This window comes from Arachis hypogaea, chromosome 4 (genome assembly GCF_003086295.3).
Source record: "Arachis hypogaea cultivar Tifrunner chromosome 4, arahy.Tifrunner.gnm2.J5K5, whole genome shotgun sequence".
NCBI lineage: Eukaryota > Viridiplantae > Streptophyta > Magnoliopsida > Fabales > Fabaceae > Arachis > Arachis hypogaea.
Genome location: NC_092039.1, coordinates 5713487 through 5732658, shown reverse-complemented (window position 1 = coordinate 5732658; position 19172 = coordinate 5713487). Strand labels below are relative to the sequence as shown.

The 19172-nt window shown below is 32.6% G+C and overlaps 2 protein-coding genes across 2 annotated transcripts; both read left to right on the top strand.

Annotated features, from left to right (window-relative positions):
- The first annotated feature begins 9832 nt into the window (after window positions 1-9832).
- On the top strand, window positions 9833-13232 carry LOC112795980 (phosphatidate cytidylyltransferase 2-like). Its single transcript, XM_072234895.1, has 10 exons — window positions 9833-9972; window positions 10117-10268; window positions 10429-10570; window positions 11157-11313; window positions 11622-11669; window positions 11763-11849; window positions 12090-12218; window positions 12326-12382; window positions 12665-12748; window positions 12835-13232. The coding sequence occupies exons 1-10, from the start codon at window positions 9848-9850 to the stop codon at window positions 12922-12924; spliced, it is 1071 nt and encodes a 356-aa protein (XP_072090996.1). The 5' UTR covers window positions 9833-9847; the 3' UTR covers window positions 12925-13232.
- Window positions 13233-13933: 701 nt separating this feature from the next.
- Window positions 13934-18591, top strand: LOC112795978 (E3 ubiquitin-protein ligase UPL5-like). The gene is made up of 3 exons (XM_025838207.3): window positions 13934-15880; window positions 16085-16859; window positions 17588-18591. The coding sequence occupies exons 2-3, from the start codon at window positions 16233-16235 to the stop codon at window positions 17849-17851; spliced, it is 891 nt and encodes a 296-aa protein (XP_025693992.1). The 5' UTR covers window positions 13934-15880; window positions 16085-16232; the 3' UTR covers window positions 17852-18591.
- Window positions 18592-19172: the final 581 nt, after the last annotated feature.

The following is a 19172-nucleotide window of genomic DNA, read 5'->3' as shown; positions in this document are numbered from 1 at the left end:
AACTCTTCCTCCTCCTCTTATTCTTGGTTATCTTGATCATCATATGATTATTTAGAAAGATTAGAACACTAAATTAGAATATTTTTTCTCATTATCTTTAGTTAGTAAGTAGAGGAAAAAAAGAATCTCTCATTGAAGCATAAAAAAATACTAAGAAGACATTTATGTGTTTGTAGTAAAATTTTGGTGTCAAAATTAAGACATTTTTAGTTTTTGTAGCAACATTTCGATATCAAAATTAAAAATTTCGGTATTTTTTGGTTCTGTCAAGAATTCAATCCAATAAGTGTAAAACTATATTCATTCAACCAAATAAGATTGCAATATAATATAAACATGTTCATTCAAGTAATTTCGATACTATCTTGTGATCTTTAATATGCAATTTATTTATTACATTCCTTCAATTAAATAAGATTGTAATGCATGTTTATTCAAGTCTAATATGAAAAGTAATACTCCTAAAAAATTCAGAATAACAATTCAAAACTACTACTCCTCCTCTTTATCATCATCATCATCATTATTATCATCACCATCATCATCATAAGAAGCAAAAAAAAAATACAGCATTAAAGAAACTATATTTTTGTAGTTCAATTTTGGTATCAAAATTAAGAAGTTTCGGTATTATTATTAAGATATTTTGGTGTTATTTTCTAATAAATTTTGCATAATTCAAAACTCCTCATCATCTCTTTTTTCGTTATCATCATCTTCTTTTTTTTCTTGTTTTACCCTTTTAAAAAAATTTAAAAAAATTAAAAAAATTAAATAAAAAAAAGACATATATAATACTATAAAAAATCACCAGAAAGATGAAGAGAAAAAAGGAAAAAAAATACAATAATTATATGCAAAGAAGAAGAAAGAAAGCAAAAAAAAGAAAAAATACGAAAAAGAGGAGGAAGTGCAAGATGCCACTGAAAGTTAGAGTGTGTTTATACACTTTCACTAATTAAATTAGTTTTTGTTAAGTTTAAACCAACTTAATTAAATTTAGTTATTATAAAAATTTGGATGTGTAACTACAATAAATATATATATATATATATATATATATATATATATATATATTCGTAGTATTTTTATTTGATAAATTCTGTTTTTAGGACCCTTATTAAAAACTAAAAAGAAAAAGATTTGTAAACTCAAAAAAATGGGAAGGTTTTTTTAGATGAAGTTAATTTATAAACATTTATTACTATTGAAAATTTTATCTTTCTAATAAAATAATTTTATTTTTAATTTTTTATAGAAACCCTCAACCAAACCTTTTATTCTCTTGTATTCATTAATGTAGAAGTACCTGAAAAAGTAAAAATGTTAGATTAATTTACTAAGTGAATATTTATTGTCGAAAAATAAAATTTCAAAAGAATACTTAATTAATAATGGAATGAGTTTCATAGTGTGTAATCTTTTGATATAGTAAATTAGTAATATAAAATTATTAATTTCTGGTAAATTCCATTATTCAATACATTAGTTTTATGTTGAGAGTTAGACAAAGCGTAATAGTGGCCGAGTGGCCAACTAAAATTAGGAAAACAAATAATTGCTGTTTTTCCTTTTTTTTTTTTTTTTTTGGGACTGGGTTTCTTTCACTTTCTTTATTCTTTTGGACTGGAGTTTTTGTTTCTATTTTCTGTTTTTGGATAGTTAGATTATAACCTATGTTACAAACGGGTTGGTTGTATAAAACTTGTTTGGACCACATATAGTAAGTAAGCTTCAGGCCCAACAAAACAACAACTCAAGGAAGCAACTCATGGCTTTTTCTATGGACCCCAAAATATTAACAAGATACGCATCATTTTGTTGAGAGAGAAGAAATTACTCATACATCAAAAATAACATAAGAAAGTAAATCATATATAAAATGAAAGACTCGTAAATTTATTATTTTAAGATTTTAAATTAAATGTGATATCTTTTTATTTTATAATTGATATACTTTTCTTAAATATGTTTTTGGTAATTATTTTTTTATTTTTACTAAAAATAGGAAGACTCAAACCCGTAACTTTTTAGGTGAGTATAGAAAGAGTATGTCATTCGAATTATAATTCAATGATTTTTGATAACTATTTTACTTTATGACGAAATGTGCATGTGCATAACTAAAATTGTGACATAACTAATATATATTTGTATTCGTTTAAAAACTTTACAACCTAAATAGCTATGTTCGTCATGCAACTGAAGAACTTTGACAAATTGAAATCAGTTATAATTAGGATATTTGATTATTAGTTAAATATCTACTTTAAAGCTGCTGAGTTGTGATTCCTACATAAAATCTACACTAACAATAATTTATCGCATTTTTAAAGGGGTAACGTTCTTTGAGAGTTATATTAAAACCAGCGAACTGAGATATTGCAGAAGCCACAATTAGTTGGAATGAAGCATTTTGACTTTTGATTTTAGACCAACTGAAAAGCAGAGCATCTTAGAATAAAGTGCCACTTTTCAGAATTGAACTTATGCTTTTCAATCTTCGAATTAATTAATCTTCAGCTCCAAAACATATAATGTAGCATTTCTAAATATACTAAACACTAAGCACTGAATATATTAAAATCATTTTGAAAATCTTAGACTATTTTGTCTTTTGCGTTGTCACTTTCTGCTACAATTTGAAAATTGATCGTTATTATGTATGTGTCGTCTGTTACTTCAAAGGTGGTTAAGGTTGTGCTTAACATGTGATTCATTATAGAAAATACAAAATTATTGCACATAATAGGGATAAAGATAAAATTAGAAAACAATTGTACTGTATTCTTATTCTTGCTTTATTCTCTTCAATATATTTTGATAGATAAAAGAATTAGACAAATTATAAGTATCTTTTTTATATATGTCTGTTTGAATGGTTTTTTTCCCTCTAATAATTAACAATTGCCAAACATGTTTTACTTACAGATTTGAGGGTTTACCTTAAGAGCATAGAATGGGAAATTTCCTGAATTGGCTTCAATTCCGTGCTATTATTCATGTAATTTAATTATAAAACTTCGGACCATTAAATCTCCATGTGCAATATAGTAGTATTTCTGAAGCGTATTTATATTGTGCCCAAAATTCTTCCTTGTTCTTATCGCTTCTTCCATTTTGGATTCCCAAAACTTCGTTGCTTCCAATAATTACCAATTATTTAAAATATTCTTAAATTTTTTTAATATTATATAAACTAAAAAGATCAAATATTTCTAATATTTTAAAAGTTTAAAGAATAATAGTTTTATTTAGCAAATATGGATTTTAACTTTTCTTCTGAAAAAAAAACTTAGTAACACTGGTTTTTTTTTTTTATATTGAAGCAACACTAAACTTTGAATTTGCAAAATATATTATCACTAATATATTTTCTTAATAAATATAATGAAATAAAGTGCTTTGAGATATTTTTTTAAAGAAAAAATATATTAATCCAGAAAAATAGAGGGTGTACAAAACTACAAATATTATTTAAATTTTATGCTATCAAGTACAAAGATTTAGAATAGAAAAAGTCTAGGAACAGCGTTTTTATTAAAATTTGGTCAATATTTAATTAAAAATAAAAAAATAAACAATTTCACACCATTAAATAAAATTTCACATCTTTAAAAATATCAATGATAATTAATTAATGGCTACAAATCACAAAATTTATTACGCTAATACTCCTCTTTAAAATAATGCTTTATAGCATGTTGAACGGTGCATGCACACAAACATTTAAACTAAATGATGCATGATGATCAAAATACAACAACACAAGAAGAAGGTGAAAGTTTCATGATAGGTAAGCTTAAGCTTAAGCAACTATATTCAGCTGAGTTAGTTACAATATAACTAGTGGGCTTTGTTGCTGTTAGGCCTGTGGCTCAATTGGTTAGTTAGTTGTAATAGTTAGTTAAGCCTTAAGCCACTAGCTGCTGTTTAGAACTAGTTGATGCTGGAACCTTCCAGTGACTCACACTCAAGCTACAACTATAAGTAGCAACTCTTACTGCTACAGTAACAGCTTTTCAATATACACAATTACACATTTACGTTCTTCACTCTCTTCTCTCTAATCTCCTTCTTCTTCTTTAATTCTTCAACCTTCAACCAAGGTTCTTGATACCTTTCATGGTATCAGAGCCCACGGTACCACTACTTCCGCAAGAAAGTGCAAGATCTGACTCAATTGAATTTCAGCCACAATGACTCAAGGTTTCACAGCAACACCAATCTCTATGAAGTTGGACGAGGACAACTATCTTCAATGGAAAGATCAAGTAGAATTAAAAATTGAAGGAAATGACATGTTGAATCATATTACAGGAGAAGAAATCCCTTTGCAGTTCCTAGTGTCAGAGAACGGTGGATCTGGTACAGTGAACCCTGAGTTCCAAAAATGGAAGAGGCAAGATGCACTCCTCAAGTCATGGTTGTTAGCTTCAATGAGCAAACCGTTCACAACAAGGATGGTTGGATGCACCTATACATGTAAGGTTTGGAAGAGACTGGAAGATCACTTCTCCTCTCAGATCAAGGCAAAAGTAATGCAGCTTAAGAACCAGCTAAGTACTATTAAGATTGGTGCTTCTGTTACTGATTATGTGTTGTCTATAAAAGGAACCATAGATGCTTTAGCTTCCGTAGGAGAACCTATAAAAGAAAGTGACCATGTGAATGCGATCTTGAATGGTTTAACCGAAGAATACTCATCGCTTATAACCTCTGTCCTAACCACAACAAGATATCAAGGAATAACAGTAGGAGAATTAGAAGCCTTACTTTTAGCACATGAAAGCATGTTAGCAAGATTTTGAAGACCAGAAGCTTTTGTTCAAGCCAATTTAGCTCAGCACATTCAACCAGGGCAAAATCAGCAGTCAAGAGGTGGATTTAGAGGTGGTTTTCGAGGCAGAGGTGGCAGACCGTACAGAGGAGGCAGAGGCTCATATGCAGGTGGCAGAGTGATGTAAGAACAATACAATGGAGGCAGAACAGCACAGGGACAATCCGCTTCTGGTTATGGAAGGGGCCAGTATGGAAGAGGAAATTACGGTGACTCAAGAAACTATGGGGATTCAAGAGGCTATAATCAAGAAAGAGGCTATAGTCAATTTGACAAACCACAGTGTCAAGTGTGTGACAAAATAGGCCACACAGCAAAGACGTGTTGGTATAGGTACAGTGAAGATCAATATGATGCAGGCTACAATGAAGGAGGATACAACAATCAGATTTCCCAACCCGCAGCCAATTACAGCAATGTGCTGGCAACTCCAGCAACCATTCAAGACCCAAATTGGTACCCTGATTCAGGTGCTACGCATCACATGACACATGATGAACAGAATCTAATGGAAAAGGAGGAGTACGGAGGAGATGAGCAAGTTGTGATAGGCAACGGTACAGGTTTGCAAATCAATTTTGTTGGTAATTCGTGTTTTAAGTCTGATTTAAGCTCTAAGTTGTTCTTGATGAAAAAATTGTTGCATGTACCTGAAATCACTAAGAACTTGATGAGTGTGCATAAATTCTGCTGTTACTGTAGCAGTAAGAGTTGCTACTTATAGTTGTAGCTTGAGTGTGAGTCACTGGAAGGTTCCAGCATCAACTAGTTCTAAACAGCAGCTAGTGGCTTAAGGCTTAACTAACTATTACAACTAACTAACCAATTGAGCCACAGGCCTAACAGCAACAAAGCCCACTAGTTATATTGTAACTAACTCAGCTGAATACAGTTGCTTAAGCTTAAGCTTACCTATCATGATACCCTATCGTACGCTTTTTCCAAATCAATAAACACCATATGTAGATTCCTTTTATTACTACGATACATCTCCATCATCCTTCTTAATAGGTATATCGCTTCAGTGGTAGATCTACCTGGCATAAATTCAAATTGGTTCTCTATTACTTGTGTCTTTTTTCTCAACCTCCATTCTATCACCCTTTCCCATAACTTCATGGTATGACTCATAAGCCAAGGAGATAAAAGAAGATTTTTCTTCATTCAGAACCAAGGAGAGAAAATCAGTGTTTTTGAGGTGTATATTTTGAGAAAGGGTCTTTGAAGAAGTTTATCTAATTGGACAGTGTTTCCTAGTCAAATGTGCATTCCGCCAGTATGAAGAACTAAATCAGAGGCTTGCTAATATGGTTTTTCACATAGCAAAGAGGCTATTGAAGAAATCAATCTCCTTCATGTTTTACAGATTGTAATTCTCTTTTTTATGTTTATCTTTCTGTAATTTCTAAAGTGAAAAGGCATAATGAGAGAATTCAAGTAAAAGCCAAGAGTGAAAAGAGGCCGAATGATACACTTAAGAGAAAAGTCTAGAGTTATTTTCAGATTTCTTTAGGTATGTTTGTGTCTTGTATCCAGTACCAGTGAGGTACCCCTTTCTTAGTTGGGTGAGCACTAAGAGTGAAGAGTTAGGTATTAGCATAGCCAATGTCAAGTTAGGTTAGAATTTGAGAGTGAAAAATTGTGTCAATCCTGTGGAATTAGTGTATGTAATACTTTTAACTATAGTGGAAATTCTTCCATTGTTGTGGAGGAGACTGGACATATGTTGCATAGCACAAGCAACCGAATCAGGATACATGGAGGTGTTAGCTTTTTTCTTCTCTACTTTGTCTTGTTTTTTTATATTCGTGAGACAAAATGAAATTGTCTCATAAATTTTCCGCTGCTTAATTCAAACAGATTTAGACCGCAAATTCATTTCAAAAGGGTTAATTCATTAAGCTAAAAAAAAAGTCATAAATTTAACTCCTCCCTTCTCTAAGCCTTTTATATACCTTCAAAGAGTCAAATATTTTTTCTTAATATAATGAAAAAACACATTTTAAATAATAATGTAATATATATTATAAAAAAATATTAAAGATCATGATAATTTATTTATTTGTTATCATAAATTAATTATTAATATTTAAAAATATAGACTAAAATATATTTTTAGATTATTAAACTAAAAAAATTAAGTTAATAATTAAAAATAATTAACAAAAGTAATAAATTATAATAATTTTTAATATTTTTATATATTATATAATAAAAAATAATAAATATAATCTAATTTACCATCAAATATAAAAATATTAATTTTTATGTTTATATTATTTATGTCTTATTCTAATATTTTATCTTATTCTGTTATTACAACCAAATAATGCATAATAAATTGCATAAGAATGATTTAATTTGATTAAAAGGAGTCTCAAATAATTTGATGTTGGTGGTGTTGATGAGTTTGACAACAAAGAAATTCTGGTCTACACTTTCTCGTTAACAAAAAAGCTTCACCGTTTTTGCGTGCTTTCGTCTATATTCTCTGATTCTCTTCTCTTCTCTTCTCTTCTCTTATTACCCCTCCCTCCCTCCTCTATTATTCTTCACTCTTCACATTCTCTTCTTCTTCTTCTTCTCTCTCATAGCGTCTTCTTCAACCCAACCAGGTTCCATGCTTTTTAACTTCTCACTTTAACACTCACTATCTCGCTATTACTTATCTTCCATTTTTATCTTTTTCTTTATTTACACTTTGTTTTTCCTTTTTGGATTGTTGATTTTTCAAGTGTGTGCTTTTGTTATTATTTTCGAGTCTGGTATAGGTTTAACTGTAATGAACTGTTTCTGATTTTGAATCTGGTTTTTTCTTTCATGCTTCACCAAGCACCTTTAGTCTTCGAGATTCGTCACTCACAAAGCTTTGAGTTTATTGTAAATGATTTTATTGTATAAATAAGGAAAAAATAAGAAATTTTAGTTGTGCATTATTTATTTGTATTTTTGTCTGTGGTATAGATGTGTGATATAACTGGAAAATGTTTTGCATCCTGGAGCAGTTGAGGGATGAATGGGATACGGAAATTTCAAAGTCAGCGACTTTATGGAAGTTCAAGCGTGTGGGGATGGAGTATTGGTAATGCAGGAGTGGTTTTGTGGTGAATAGGTCTTATCATTTGAATGGATAGAGGAGTTTCTGATTAGGGATCAGTACTCAGTAGTTCGTGAAAGTGTAGCATTCCTCCAAATTAGGAAGTTATATAGATGCACATGAAGTCAACATACGTGGGTCGGGGATTTGGTTTCAATTTCTGAATTTATGTTATGCAAATGTGAATATGCGATGGATATCATACATTGACGAACAGTATCTGGGTGATAGCTGTATTCATGTACTTGTACTACAATACTAGTATCTTCAATTGAGTCTCCATTTTTGAATTCAGATTCAGTCATCAACCATGCACATTAATCAATTTAACAGATGATGTCTATTGAAGTAGGATTAAGTCTCCTAGGTTTCTCACACGAGACAAGCCTTTGACTCCATTAAATTGATTTCTCATGGAGTTTTGATCAGATTGAGTTGCATTTTTGGATTGCTTGTGATCAAAACTATGGAGGGAAAATGTTCTGCAAAATGGATTATCAAGGAGCATCATTCCTAAAAGGTATAAGTTGGCGATAGGGTGGTTTTGGGGTTGTGGGGTGAAGAGAGCTTGTTTAGAGCGTAGTGCAAGAGGGATTTACTTTTGATATCCATAAGAATTCAAATAGAGTCCTTTTAGGGTAGGCTGGCTGCAAAGGCAGTGTGAAATCTCTAAAGGCTAAAAGCCTTCCATGGCTCATCAGTATAGGTAGTTCCCCGTATAGGTTTCTCCATATTGGCAGACATTCCTTGGCCGAGGGTCATCCCTGACACCCAGCATCTCCCAATGGCTAACCTCTCCCCTCCTATATGACTATTAGGGCCTCTAGTGATGCCCTATTTAACCATTCTAATACATGATTAACTTTTTGTGTAGCATCTCTGAGCTTTTGTGAATGAAATAAAAAAGTGTTAAATTGAGTTTTCTGTGGTTGATGATACCTTTTGTATCTCTCTCTCTATATATAAAAAAAGGCATATCAGGCATTTTATATTAAATTCTGTTTTATAGTCCACTAAGTTAGGGAAGTTGTATCAGATATCTAGTTGATAAGAAAGGATGACTGATCATGATTATAAACTTCTTTTAGGTGAAATTCAATATTTCACACCAAATAAAGTGGCTAAATTAATGGGAAATAATCAAGTTCCTTGGCAGATTCTGTAGGTGTACTAATGGAGAAGAAGTACATGATAATGATAGTGACAACAAGAGAGTTGATGTAATAAGTAAATAGCAAATGAGATCAAATACCAAAATATTTAAGGCTCTTTTGCAGAATTTAATTTCGTTCAACGGGAATCACCGATTCAGTTCACTTGAATTTTCTTTTACCCCCTGATATTTTGTTAGGTGATAGGACATAGTGTGATAAGCGTATTGAGTTGTATGCTTTATATGTATAGAGAAGTATATTTTATGCATTTACTTTGCAGGTGTCATCTTCTGGCTACACGTGATTTTCACATTGTCTTCCAATCAGGTGAAATCTTATTGAAGAGCTATGCAGAAGGATACTAGTACCAGTGCCCCGTCATCTACTGGTGCCAAGATTAGGCACCGAAAACGCTCAACTGAGGTTAATTGTTTAAACCTTGATTTCTCACTGTAAACCATATTTTGCATAAAATATTGGAGAATGAAAAATTGTCAAGATACTAATTGAGAAAAACCAAATGATTGGAAGCAATATCTGACTTCTTTTCAATCCCAGTGGTATCTTTCTGGCAAATTTTTCTCTGCTATTTGAGGTGATTTGGTTTTCATTGTCTTTTATCTCAGGCTGTTGCGGAAGTTACCAAAGCAAATGGAGGCCAGTTGCTTGTTGATGACAAAAGCAAATACAAGTCCATGTTAATTCGTGCATACTCATCCATTTGGATGATTGGATGGCTTTGCATTAATCATCTATATGGGTCACCTTTATATTACAGCAATGGTGGTTGTTATTCAAATCTTCATGGCAAAAGAGCTTTTCAATCTACTCAGGAGAGCACATGAAGATAGGCAACTTCCAGTGTTTAGGCTATTAAATTGGTACTAGTGACAAAATTGTTTCAAACCATTACTATTTGTTATTTTCAAGATAAGCATGTCAACAAATGGCCAGAAACAAGTCTTGTTCTTAGTTATTTAATAGCTTGTCTATGTTTCATTTTTCATTGGCATTTACCATTTCAGGCATTTTTTCTTCACCGCGATGTTATTTGTTTATGGACGTATTCTTAGTCCACGCCTCGTTAACACAGTAACTTCAGACATGGTATTATATCGGCTAGTGAGCAGTCTTATAAAGTATCATATGGTTATCTACTATGCCCTTTATATTTCAGGTGATTTTATACATATAATTTTATTGTCCATTTGGTTGTGCTTGTGGAATATGTCTACCAGATGCCTGAATTTCATGCTAATTTTATTGGGTTGTGATGCTGCTTGCTGTGGGAATACTAATACTTTGGTTAAATGTATTATTTTATTGTTTGGTCTCAGGATTTATGCGGTTCATTCTCACATTAAAGAAGAAGATGTACAAGTACCAATTTGGCCAGTATGCTTGGACTCACATGATTCTAATTGTTGTATTTGGGCAGTCCTCCTTCACTGTGGCAAGCATTTTCGAAGGGATTTTCTGGTACGATCTATAAAAGGAATTTATTATTCACATTTACATTTTCATCATAGAGGACTATTGGAGAATTGTCATTCTAAAACCAAGATTATTTGCCTACTTTCCAGAGATAAGGGAACTGGCTATATAATGTAATTTTCTATGATTATGCAGTTCGTAAAACAAATAGGCTTGCAAGGCTGTCGAGCTTCCATGCAAATTCATAGTTACATGAACAAAGTAAAATTGAGATGGGCAAATTATGTTAATATAGTCATATCCATACCTATCGTTTTTGCTGTATGAATAAATTCCTATCCTTAGTGCCTTTCTCATAGGTTAAATATATGCCCGTTAACTTATCTTCGGTTCATTGTTGAGTATATTCTTTTTCTTTGTGAAGTTGTAGGTTAAGGTGATTTTTATATGTTGACCTATATCGTTGATATAATTGTTTCATTCATGTATTTAGTGTTCCTATGCCACCCGTTACTTTAATTCAAATAAAATGTCCTTGCTACCATTAGTCTCTTTTGGCTTCAAGACTTACGCACATGGTTTGACAATTGAGTTGATTAATGCTATTTTTATGCTTGAACTTACTATACAGGTTTCTTCTTCCTGCAACACTTATCGTCATTAATGACATTGCTGCTTATATTTTTGGTTTCTTCTTTGGAAGAACTCCTTTGATCAAGTTATCTCCAAAGAAAACTTGGGAGGGGTTTATTGGGGCTTCAATTTCAACTATCATCTCTGCATTTCTGGTGAGCAAAAATTCAGGGTTTCCTTTTATAAAAAAAAAAGAAGGGGGGGGATGTTGAAGATGCAACCATTGGAGTGGTTTGGGTGGGGGCTGGGGCCATTGCCAATCAACCAGAATCTTTAAGGATGCTTTGTGTTCCTGTGTCATTAAATGACCCAACATCCTGAATAAACTCTCTGCTCTTGGAAAACTTGATTAGTTTTTTGGTGAAATTCTTCGCAGTTACATGCTTTCTGAAGTGTTATTATAAATCAATAAAGATGTGTGCTGAATTGAATGTTAATATGATTGTATAAAACTCTCTTGTAGCTTGCTAACGTCATGGGTCGATCTAAGTGGCTAACATGTCCAAGGAAGGTACCTCTTGCCTACCTTAACTAATTGATATATTGTGAAGTTTTATTTGACAACTGATTTACTTATGTTCGTGTTGCTGGGAATAACATGCAGGACTTGACAACTGGTTGGCTTGATTGTGATCCTGGCCCATTGTTTAAGCCAGAACCTTACTCCTTATCGGGATGGATTCCACACTGGGTAAGCACTTAACATTCGGCTGAATTCATAATCCTTAAACTCACTCCGCAATATTTTGACCAGTTGATGCAGGTTTCATTCTTCTAAGATCAAGTCACAATTAAAGAAAGCATGTTGTGGGATTCGAAAATAAAACATTCAGCTTATAAAATATGACAATACTGTAATCATGAAGTGCCAATCCAGATTCCTATAATATATGACATTATAACGAGTGACATTCTATCTTTTAATATGCAGTTTCCTTGGCAAGAGATAACAATCCTGCCAGTTCAAGGGCATGCTCTATGTCTTGGTTTGTTTGCTTCGATTATTGCACCTTTTGGAGGCTTCTTTGCAAGTGGCTTCAAAAGGGCTTTTAAAATAAAGGTATCCTCTCTTTAGTTCTGCTTTTATGATATACAAATGAGCAAATGAATATCATCCATCTAGGTCAAAGGTATGAACAGATTAGCTGAATTTTCCACGTTTTGCAGGACTTTGGTGACAGTATTCCGGGACACGGGGGAATTACTGACAGAATGGACTGCCAGGTAGACTCTTATTTATCACAAATTGCTAATATTTTTACAACTTTTAGAATTATATAGAATATCATACATCCAAAATCATGGTTTCTCGTGCTCGGATACACCGTTAACACCACCAAAAAGACAAAAAAAAAGAAAGAAGAAAGGTGTGTCTTTGATGATAAATGGAGATAGTAGTAGTCATATTTGTTTTCCAATCTAAGAGTATACCCTCCTTTGAATTGTAAGTATAATATTATATAGTTGTGAATTATTGACAAATTTATTTATTTATCCTTGGTGCAGATGGTAATGGCCGTGTTTGCCTATATATATCATCAGTCATTTGTTGTGCCGCAAAATTTATCAGTTGAAATGATCCTGGATCAGGTACTCTGTTGATGTTATTTTGTATTTTACTTTGTATGTCAATTAATGAATATATTGAGAAATGGTTTAACCATGGTTTATTCCAGATATTCATGAACCTATCATTCGATGAACAACAAGCTCTATACAGGAGGCTGGGAGAAATATTGCAACAAGGGTTTCAAAGCCATTCTTAGTTCCAATGCCAAAGGTGTAATTTGTTCTCTCTTATTGCAAAGTTTATTTAGAAGCGGAAATGGAAAAAGATACTTTGTACATTTTGTATTCTACCATTTGAGTGAAAAAAGAATCAAAGGATTCAGGAAGCTATCAAGATGTGTATATATATATATATCTTGACCGTTGATGTTTCATTCCCAATTTCCTGAATATTATTTACTCAGGTTTTTGCCTACACATTTATCTGTAAATGAGAGGCTGTATTTGTATAAATTCCTTGAGATCATTTAGCATGTTTCAATTACCTAAAAATTCTCATTTGCAACATTGTTTTCAAAGCGGCAACCAACATAGCTATATCTATCCGTTTACAGCATTGTTGTCTCTGGGATTTAATGATCAGAAATTCAACACAAAGTAGATTAATACCTACATATTTTAAATTTTTCATATGGAATAATCTTGGTTATACCCGATTATGCTTAGTATATTAATAGGCAATAGTGTACCTATAAATTCACTTTTATAAATTAAAATGTGAACTAATAATATAAATTTAATCGAAATGATCAGGTATCTATATTTAAACTAAGTGAAGAGTTCAAGTATTGAAAATAATATTCTTTTAATAGATTATGAGCTTGTTTATATGTTAAGTTGTTAAAAAAAATTTAATAATTTTTTTATTGTTTAATATGTTTAGCAAAATTTTAGTAATAAAAATACACTAGAAGAATAAAAAAATATATTTTTTTAGAAATTATAATTTATTTTTTTAAAGATTTTTTTAACTTAAAAAATATTTTTTACATAATAAGTAAACAAAAAGTATTTTTATATTGTTGTAGTCAAACATAATTATTAAATAAAAAGATATTTTTATATAAGATATCCAAATATGAAATTGTTTTTACTTTTCTAAAAGATCTTTTAACTTCTCACTTTAACACTCACTATCTCGCTATTACTTATCTTCCATTTTTATCTTTTTCTTTATTTACACTTTGTTTTTCCTTTTTGGATTGTTGATTTTTCAAGTGTGTGCTTTTGTTATTATTTTCGAGTCTGGTATAGGTTTAACTGTAATGAACTGTTTCTGATTTTGAATCTGGTTTTTTCTTTCATGCTTCACCAAGCACCTTTAGTCTTCGAGATTCGTCACTCACAAAGCTTTGAGTTTATTGTAAATGATTTTATTGTATAAATAAGGAAAAAATAAGAAATTTTAGTTGTGCATTATTTATTTGTATTTTTGTCTGTGGTATAGATGTGTGATATAACTGGAAAATGTTTTGCATCATGGAGCAGTTGAGGGATGAATGGGATACGGAAATTTCAAAGTCAGCGACTTTATGAAAGTTCAAGCGTGTGGGGATGGAGTATTGGTAATGCAGGAGTGGTTTTGTGGTGAATAGGTCTTATCATTTGAATGGATAGAGGAGTTTCTGATTAGGGATCAGTACTCAGTAGTTCGTGAAAGTGTAGCATTCCTCCAAATTAGGAAGTTATATAGATGCACATGAAGTCAACATAGGTGGGTCGGGGATTTGGTTTCAATTTCTGAATTTATGTTATGCAAATGTGAATATGCGATGGATATCATACATTGACGAACAGTATCTGGGTGATAGCTGTATTCATGTACTTGTACTACAATACTAGTATCTTCAATTGAGTCTCCATTTTTGAATTCAGATTCAGTCATCAACCATGCACATTAATCAATTTAACAGATGATGTCTATTGAAGTAGGATTAAGTCTCCTAGGTTTCTCACACGAGACAAGCCTTTGACTCCATTAAACTGATTTCTCATGGAGCTTTGATCAGATTGAGTTGCATTTTTGGATTGCTTGTGATCAAAACTATGGAGGGAAAATGTTCTGCAAAATGGATTATCAAGGAGCATCATTCCTAAAAGGTATAAGTTGGCGATAGGGTGGTTTTGGGGTTGTGGGGTGAAGAGAGCTTGTTTAGAGCGTAGTGCAAGAGGGATTTACTTTTGATATCCATAAGAATTCAAATAGAGTCCTTTTAGGGTAGGCTGGCTGCAAAGGCAGTGTGAAATCTCTAAAGGCTAAAAGCCTTCCATGGCTCATCAGTATAGGTAGTTCCCCGTATAGGTTTCTCCATATTGGCAGACATTCCTTGGCCGAGGGTCATCCCTGACACCCAGCATCTCCCAATGGCTAACCTCTCCCCTCCTATATGACTATTAGGGCCTCTAGTGATGCCCTATTTAACCATTCTAATACATGATTAACTTTTTGTGTAGCATCTCTGAGCTTTTGTGAATGAAATAAAAAAGTGTTAAATTGAGTTTTCTGTGGTTGATGACACCTTTTGTATCTCTCTATATATAAAAAAAGGCATATCAGGCATTTTGTATTAAATTCTGTTTTATAGTCCACTAAGTTAGGGAAGTTGTATCAGATATCTAGTTGATAAGAAGGGATGACTGATCATGATTATAAACTTCTTTTAGGTGAAATTCAATATTTCACACCAAATAAAGTGGCTAAATTAATGGGAAATAATCAAGTTCCTTGGCAGATTCTGTAGGTGTACTAATGGAGAAGAAGTACATGATAATGATAGTGACAACAAGAGAGTTGATGTAATAAGTAAATAGCAAATGAGATCAAATACCAAAATATTTAAGGCTCTTTTGCAGAATTTAATTTCGTTCAACGGGAATCACCGATTCAGTTCACTTGAATTTTCTTTTACCCCCTGATATTTTGTTAGGTGATAGGACATAGTGTGATAAGCGTATTGAGTTGTATGCTTTATATGTATAGAGAAGTATATTTTATGCATTTACTTTGCAGGTGTCATCTTCTGGCTACACGTGATTTTCACATTGTCTTCCAATCAGGTGAAATCTTATTGAAGAGCTATGCAGAAGGATACTAGTACCAGTGCCCCGTCATCTACTGGTGCCAAGATTAGGCACCGAAAACGCTCAACCGAGGTTATTTGTTTAAACCTTGATTTCTCACTGTAAACCATATTTTGCATAAAATATTGGAGAGTGAAAAATTGTCAAGATACTAATTGAAAAAAACCAAATGATTGGAAGCAATATCTGACTTCTTTTCAATCCCAGTGGTATCTATCTGGGCAAATTTTTCTCTGCTATTTGAGGTGATTTGGTTTTCATTGTCTTTAATCTCAGGCTGTTCCAGAAGTTACCAAAGCAAATGGAGGCCAGTTGCTTGTTGATGACAAAAGCAAATAGAAGTCCATGTCAATCCGTGCATACTCATCCTTTTGGATGATTGGTGGATTTGCATTAATCATCTGTGAATATTAATAAAGCACTCATGCATAGCCAAGTTTACTATGTCTTCTTGTTTGCAGCATCTAAGGTAGATCCTCTGCATCTAAAGTACTTCAGTTTTGCTGGTCGTGTTATTGCATTAGCTTTAATGCATAAGGTGCAAGTGGGTATTGTTTTTGACCGTTTGTTTTTCAAGCAATTGGCTGGAAAGTCTGTTACTTTAGAAGATATACAGGCGGCAGATCCTTACTTGTACAGTAGCTGCAAGCAAATATTGGAGATGGATGCTGATTTCATTGATTCAGATGCTTTAGGACTGACGTTTGTGAGAGAGGTGGATGAATTAGGACACAGGAAAGTGGTTGAACTTTGCTCTGGTGGGAAAAACCTTGTAGTGAATAGTAAGAACAGGGAGAAGTATGTTTCTCTTCTCATTCAAAATTATTTTGAGACATCGATATCTGAGCAGGTATCACATTTTGCCAAGGGTTTTGGTGATATCCTTTCTAACTCAAGGCAACAGCCGTTCTTCTTTAAAAGTTTAGAGCTTGAAGACCTTGATTGGATGCTCCATGGGAGCGAAAGTACTATTTCTGTCGAAGATTGGAAGGCGCATACTGAGTATAATGGCTATAAAGAGACTGACTGTCAAATATCATGGTTTTGGGAGGTATTAATGATACTGGCTTTCTGGAACTAACATGTCTTTACATCCTCTCTGCTCCACTCTCTCCTCTCCCTTTTTGTTAACTTTTTCTTTTGTGAATGTAATTTTACTTCCCCATTTTGAAGAACTTGGAGCAACAGTTGAGTTGTTTCCGAATGACCTCATGGTTTTAGGTTCAAGCCATGAAATCAGCCACTGATACAACTATGAATTTATGATACAACTTCTTCTATTTTGTTAGCTAACTCTCTTCATTTAGTCCTGATATCTTCAATTTTTTAGGTGCTACCTAACTCCCTCCTTGAATCTCTCAGATTAACATATGCATTCTTCCGAAATTTCTAATGTTCAGCGCATGCTGAGAACACCTCTTCCTACACACTACTCTTTTACATAATAGCCACTTACTGGTACCAGTTCTAGAGTACATATCACACTCACACAGATGTCTCCCTTCAGTTCATTTGCTCCCAAATACTATGATTTTAAAATATTTAACTTTAATCATAATTGGTGATGCTTCGTTTAAAGAAAAAGAAAAAAAGTACTTCTATAGTTTGGCCACTGTACTTTTGTGAAGCCATATGCTAATGAATTGCATTGTTTTCATATTCTTTCCAGTTTGAGCTATACTGTATGATTATTTAATATTTATAAATTTTTCTATTTGGATCATGAATTGCAGAAATACAATAAATCTAACATTATATTCCGTCCAAAAAATTTGGCAGATTGTTGGTAGAATGCCAGCAGAACAAAGGAAGATTCTTCTGTTCTTTTGGACATCCGTGAAATATCTGCCAGTTGAAGGTTTCCGTGGTTTAGCTTCCCGTCTATACATTTACAGGTCTATGGAAACTGAAGACCGCCTTCCTTCATCGCACACATGCTTTTACAGGCTGTGTTTCCCGCCATATTCATCCAAGGCTGTCATGCAAGATCGCCTTAGAACCATCACTCAAGGACACATCGGTTGCAGTTTCGGTACCTGGTGAGAATACATTTGCAATTTGGGGGCTACAAGTGGTTTTCGTTTTGACTGCACAGAAAAGTATCACTGCTCTGCTTTGCACAGTTATAGCATCATTGTTCCATCTATCCTTGAATTGGATAATGTGAGAAGGTTCTGTAGTTCTGTTTCCCGAATCAATTCAGGGTTGGAATGTCATTGCTGCTCTGTCAAATGTTTATATCGGGGTCTAGTGTCAAAAATAAAAACAGGATTAAAAAAGAAAATTTCATTATATTAGTGGTGATGTGGTCATTGTTCTGGTAAATAGGTGTTGGTCTTGGTTCATCTTCCCCGGTGACATGTAAGTTTGGACAAAATCATGTTCAAGGGGCAACTCTTCCTCCTTTTAATCTATTAGGAGTTTGAGAATTTCTAACATTCTCACTATTTAACCTATTTATGGGTTTATGCATTCTCGTCTACTCCAGCCAAGGCAACCCACAGGAGAGAAACTGCACTTGTTTCAGTGACAGAAAATCATTAGATGTCAAGGGATTAAATATGGGTTTACATTAGATTTTAGATATTCCTATCTGGTTGGTATGAATACTTCTAGATGAGTTTAGGGAAAAAGAAGAAAGAATGGAAATTCAGTTATTTTCTTCATACTTTTATGTAGCAGTTTATAATACTTGGGAGTTGGGGAGTCTTTTGGCTTCTTTCTTCTAATTTATTTATTGGTAATTTTGCTAAATAGTTACATTCGGTTTTTCGCCAACTTTTCAAGAATGTTTTGTTGAGTAAATTGATTCTTTTGTTTAATATCCTCTTGCTGCACTTAATTTGTGGAAGTTCCGCGTCTTTGATTTAGAAAAGTCCTTTCTTTCACCCAATGACACACGAAATTATTATATAGATCGGTGTATTCTACTGTGACTATAATATCTCTAAGGACCATTAAATAATTTCATAATAAGATATGTTTTTTAAATTTTTTCAATAACTATTAAATAGTTACTTTTTAAATTTAATTACAAATTAACTCCATATACTTTATTTAATTATAAAAATTATTTTTTATTTTATAAATAATTATTTTATCATAAATTTATCATATTTATTAACAATCAAGAACAAAAACAATAATAAATTAGTTTTTTCATTGATCCTAATAAATTATTTTGCCGTTCCAATTGATTAAAAGATTATATTTGATCCGTGACGTTTGTGATGAACCATAAAATCGTGTTTGATTGAAAACCAATCGATTGGATTACAGTTTACCACTAAACAATCGATTAAAAATTGCAAGGAAGCATAGTTTTTGCATAAATCAATCGATTGGTCATATTAACCAATCGATT

What these genes read in the sequence shown, in the direction of transcription:
- LOC112795980 (XM_072234895.1), top strand. Translation starts at nt 9,848, where the DNA reads ATGGGTCACCTTTATATTACAGCAATGGTGGTTGTTATTCAAATCTTC. An exon ending in CTATGCCCTTTATATTTCAG is followed by an intron (nt 10,269 to 10,428) that starts GTGATTTTATAC and finishes GTTTGGTCTCAG; the next exon opens with GATTTATGCGGTTCATTCTC. An exon ending in TTGAAATGATCCTGGATCAG is followed by an intron (nt 12,749 to 12,834) that starts GTACTCTGTTGA and finishes GGTTTATTCCAG; the next exon opens with ATATTCATGAACCTATCATT.
- LOC112795978 (XM_025838207.3), top strand. Translation starts at nt 16,233, where the DNA reads ATGCATAGCCAAGTTTACTATGTCTTCTTGTTTGCAGCATCTAAGGTA. An exon ending in AAATATCATGGTTTTGGGAG is followed by an intron (nt 16,860 to 17,587) that starts GTATTAATGATA and finishes AAAATTTGGCAG; the next exon opens with ATTGTTGGTAGAATGCCAGC.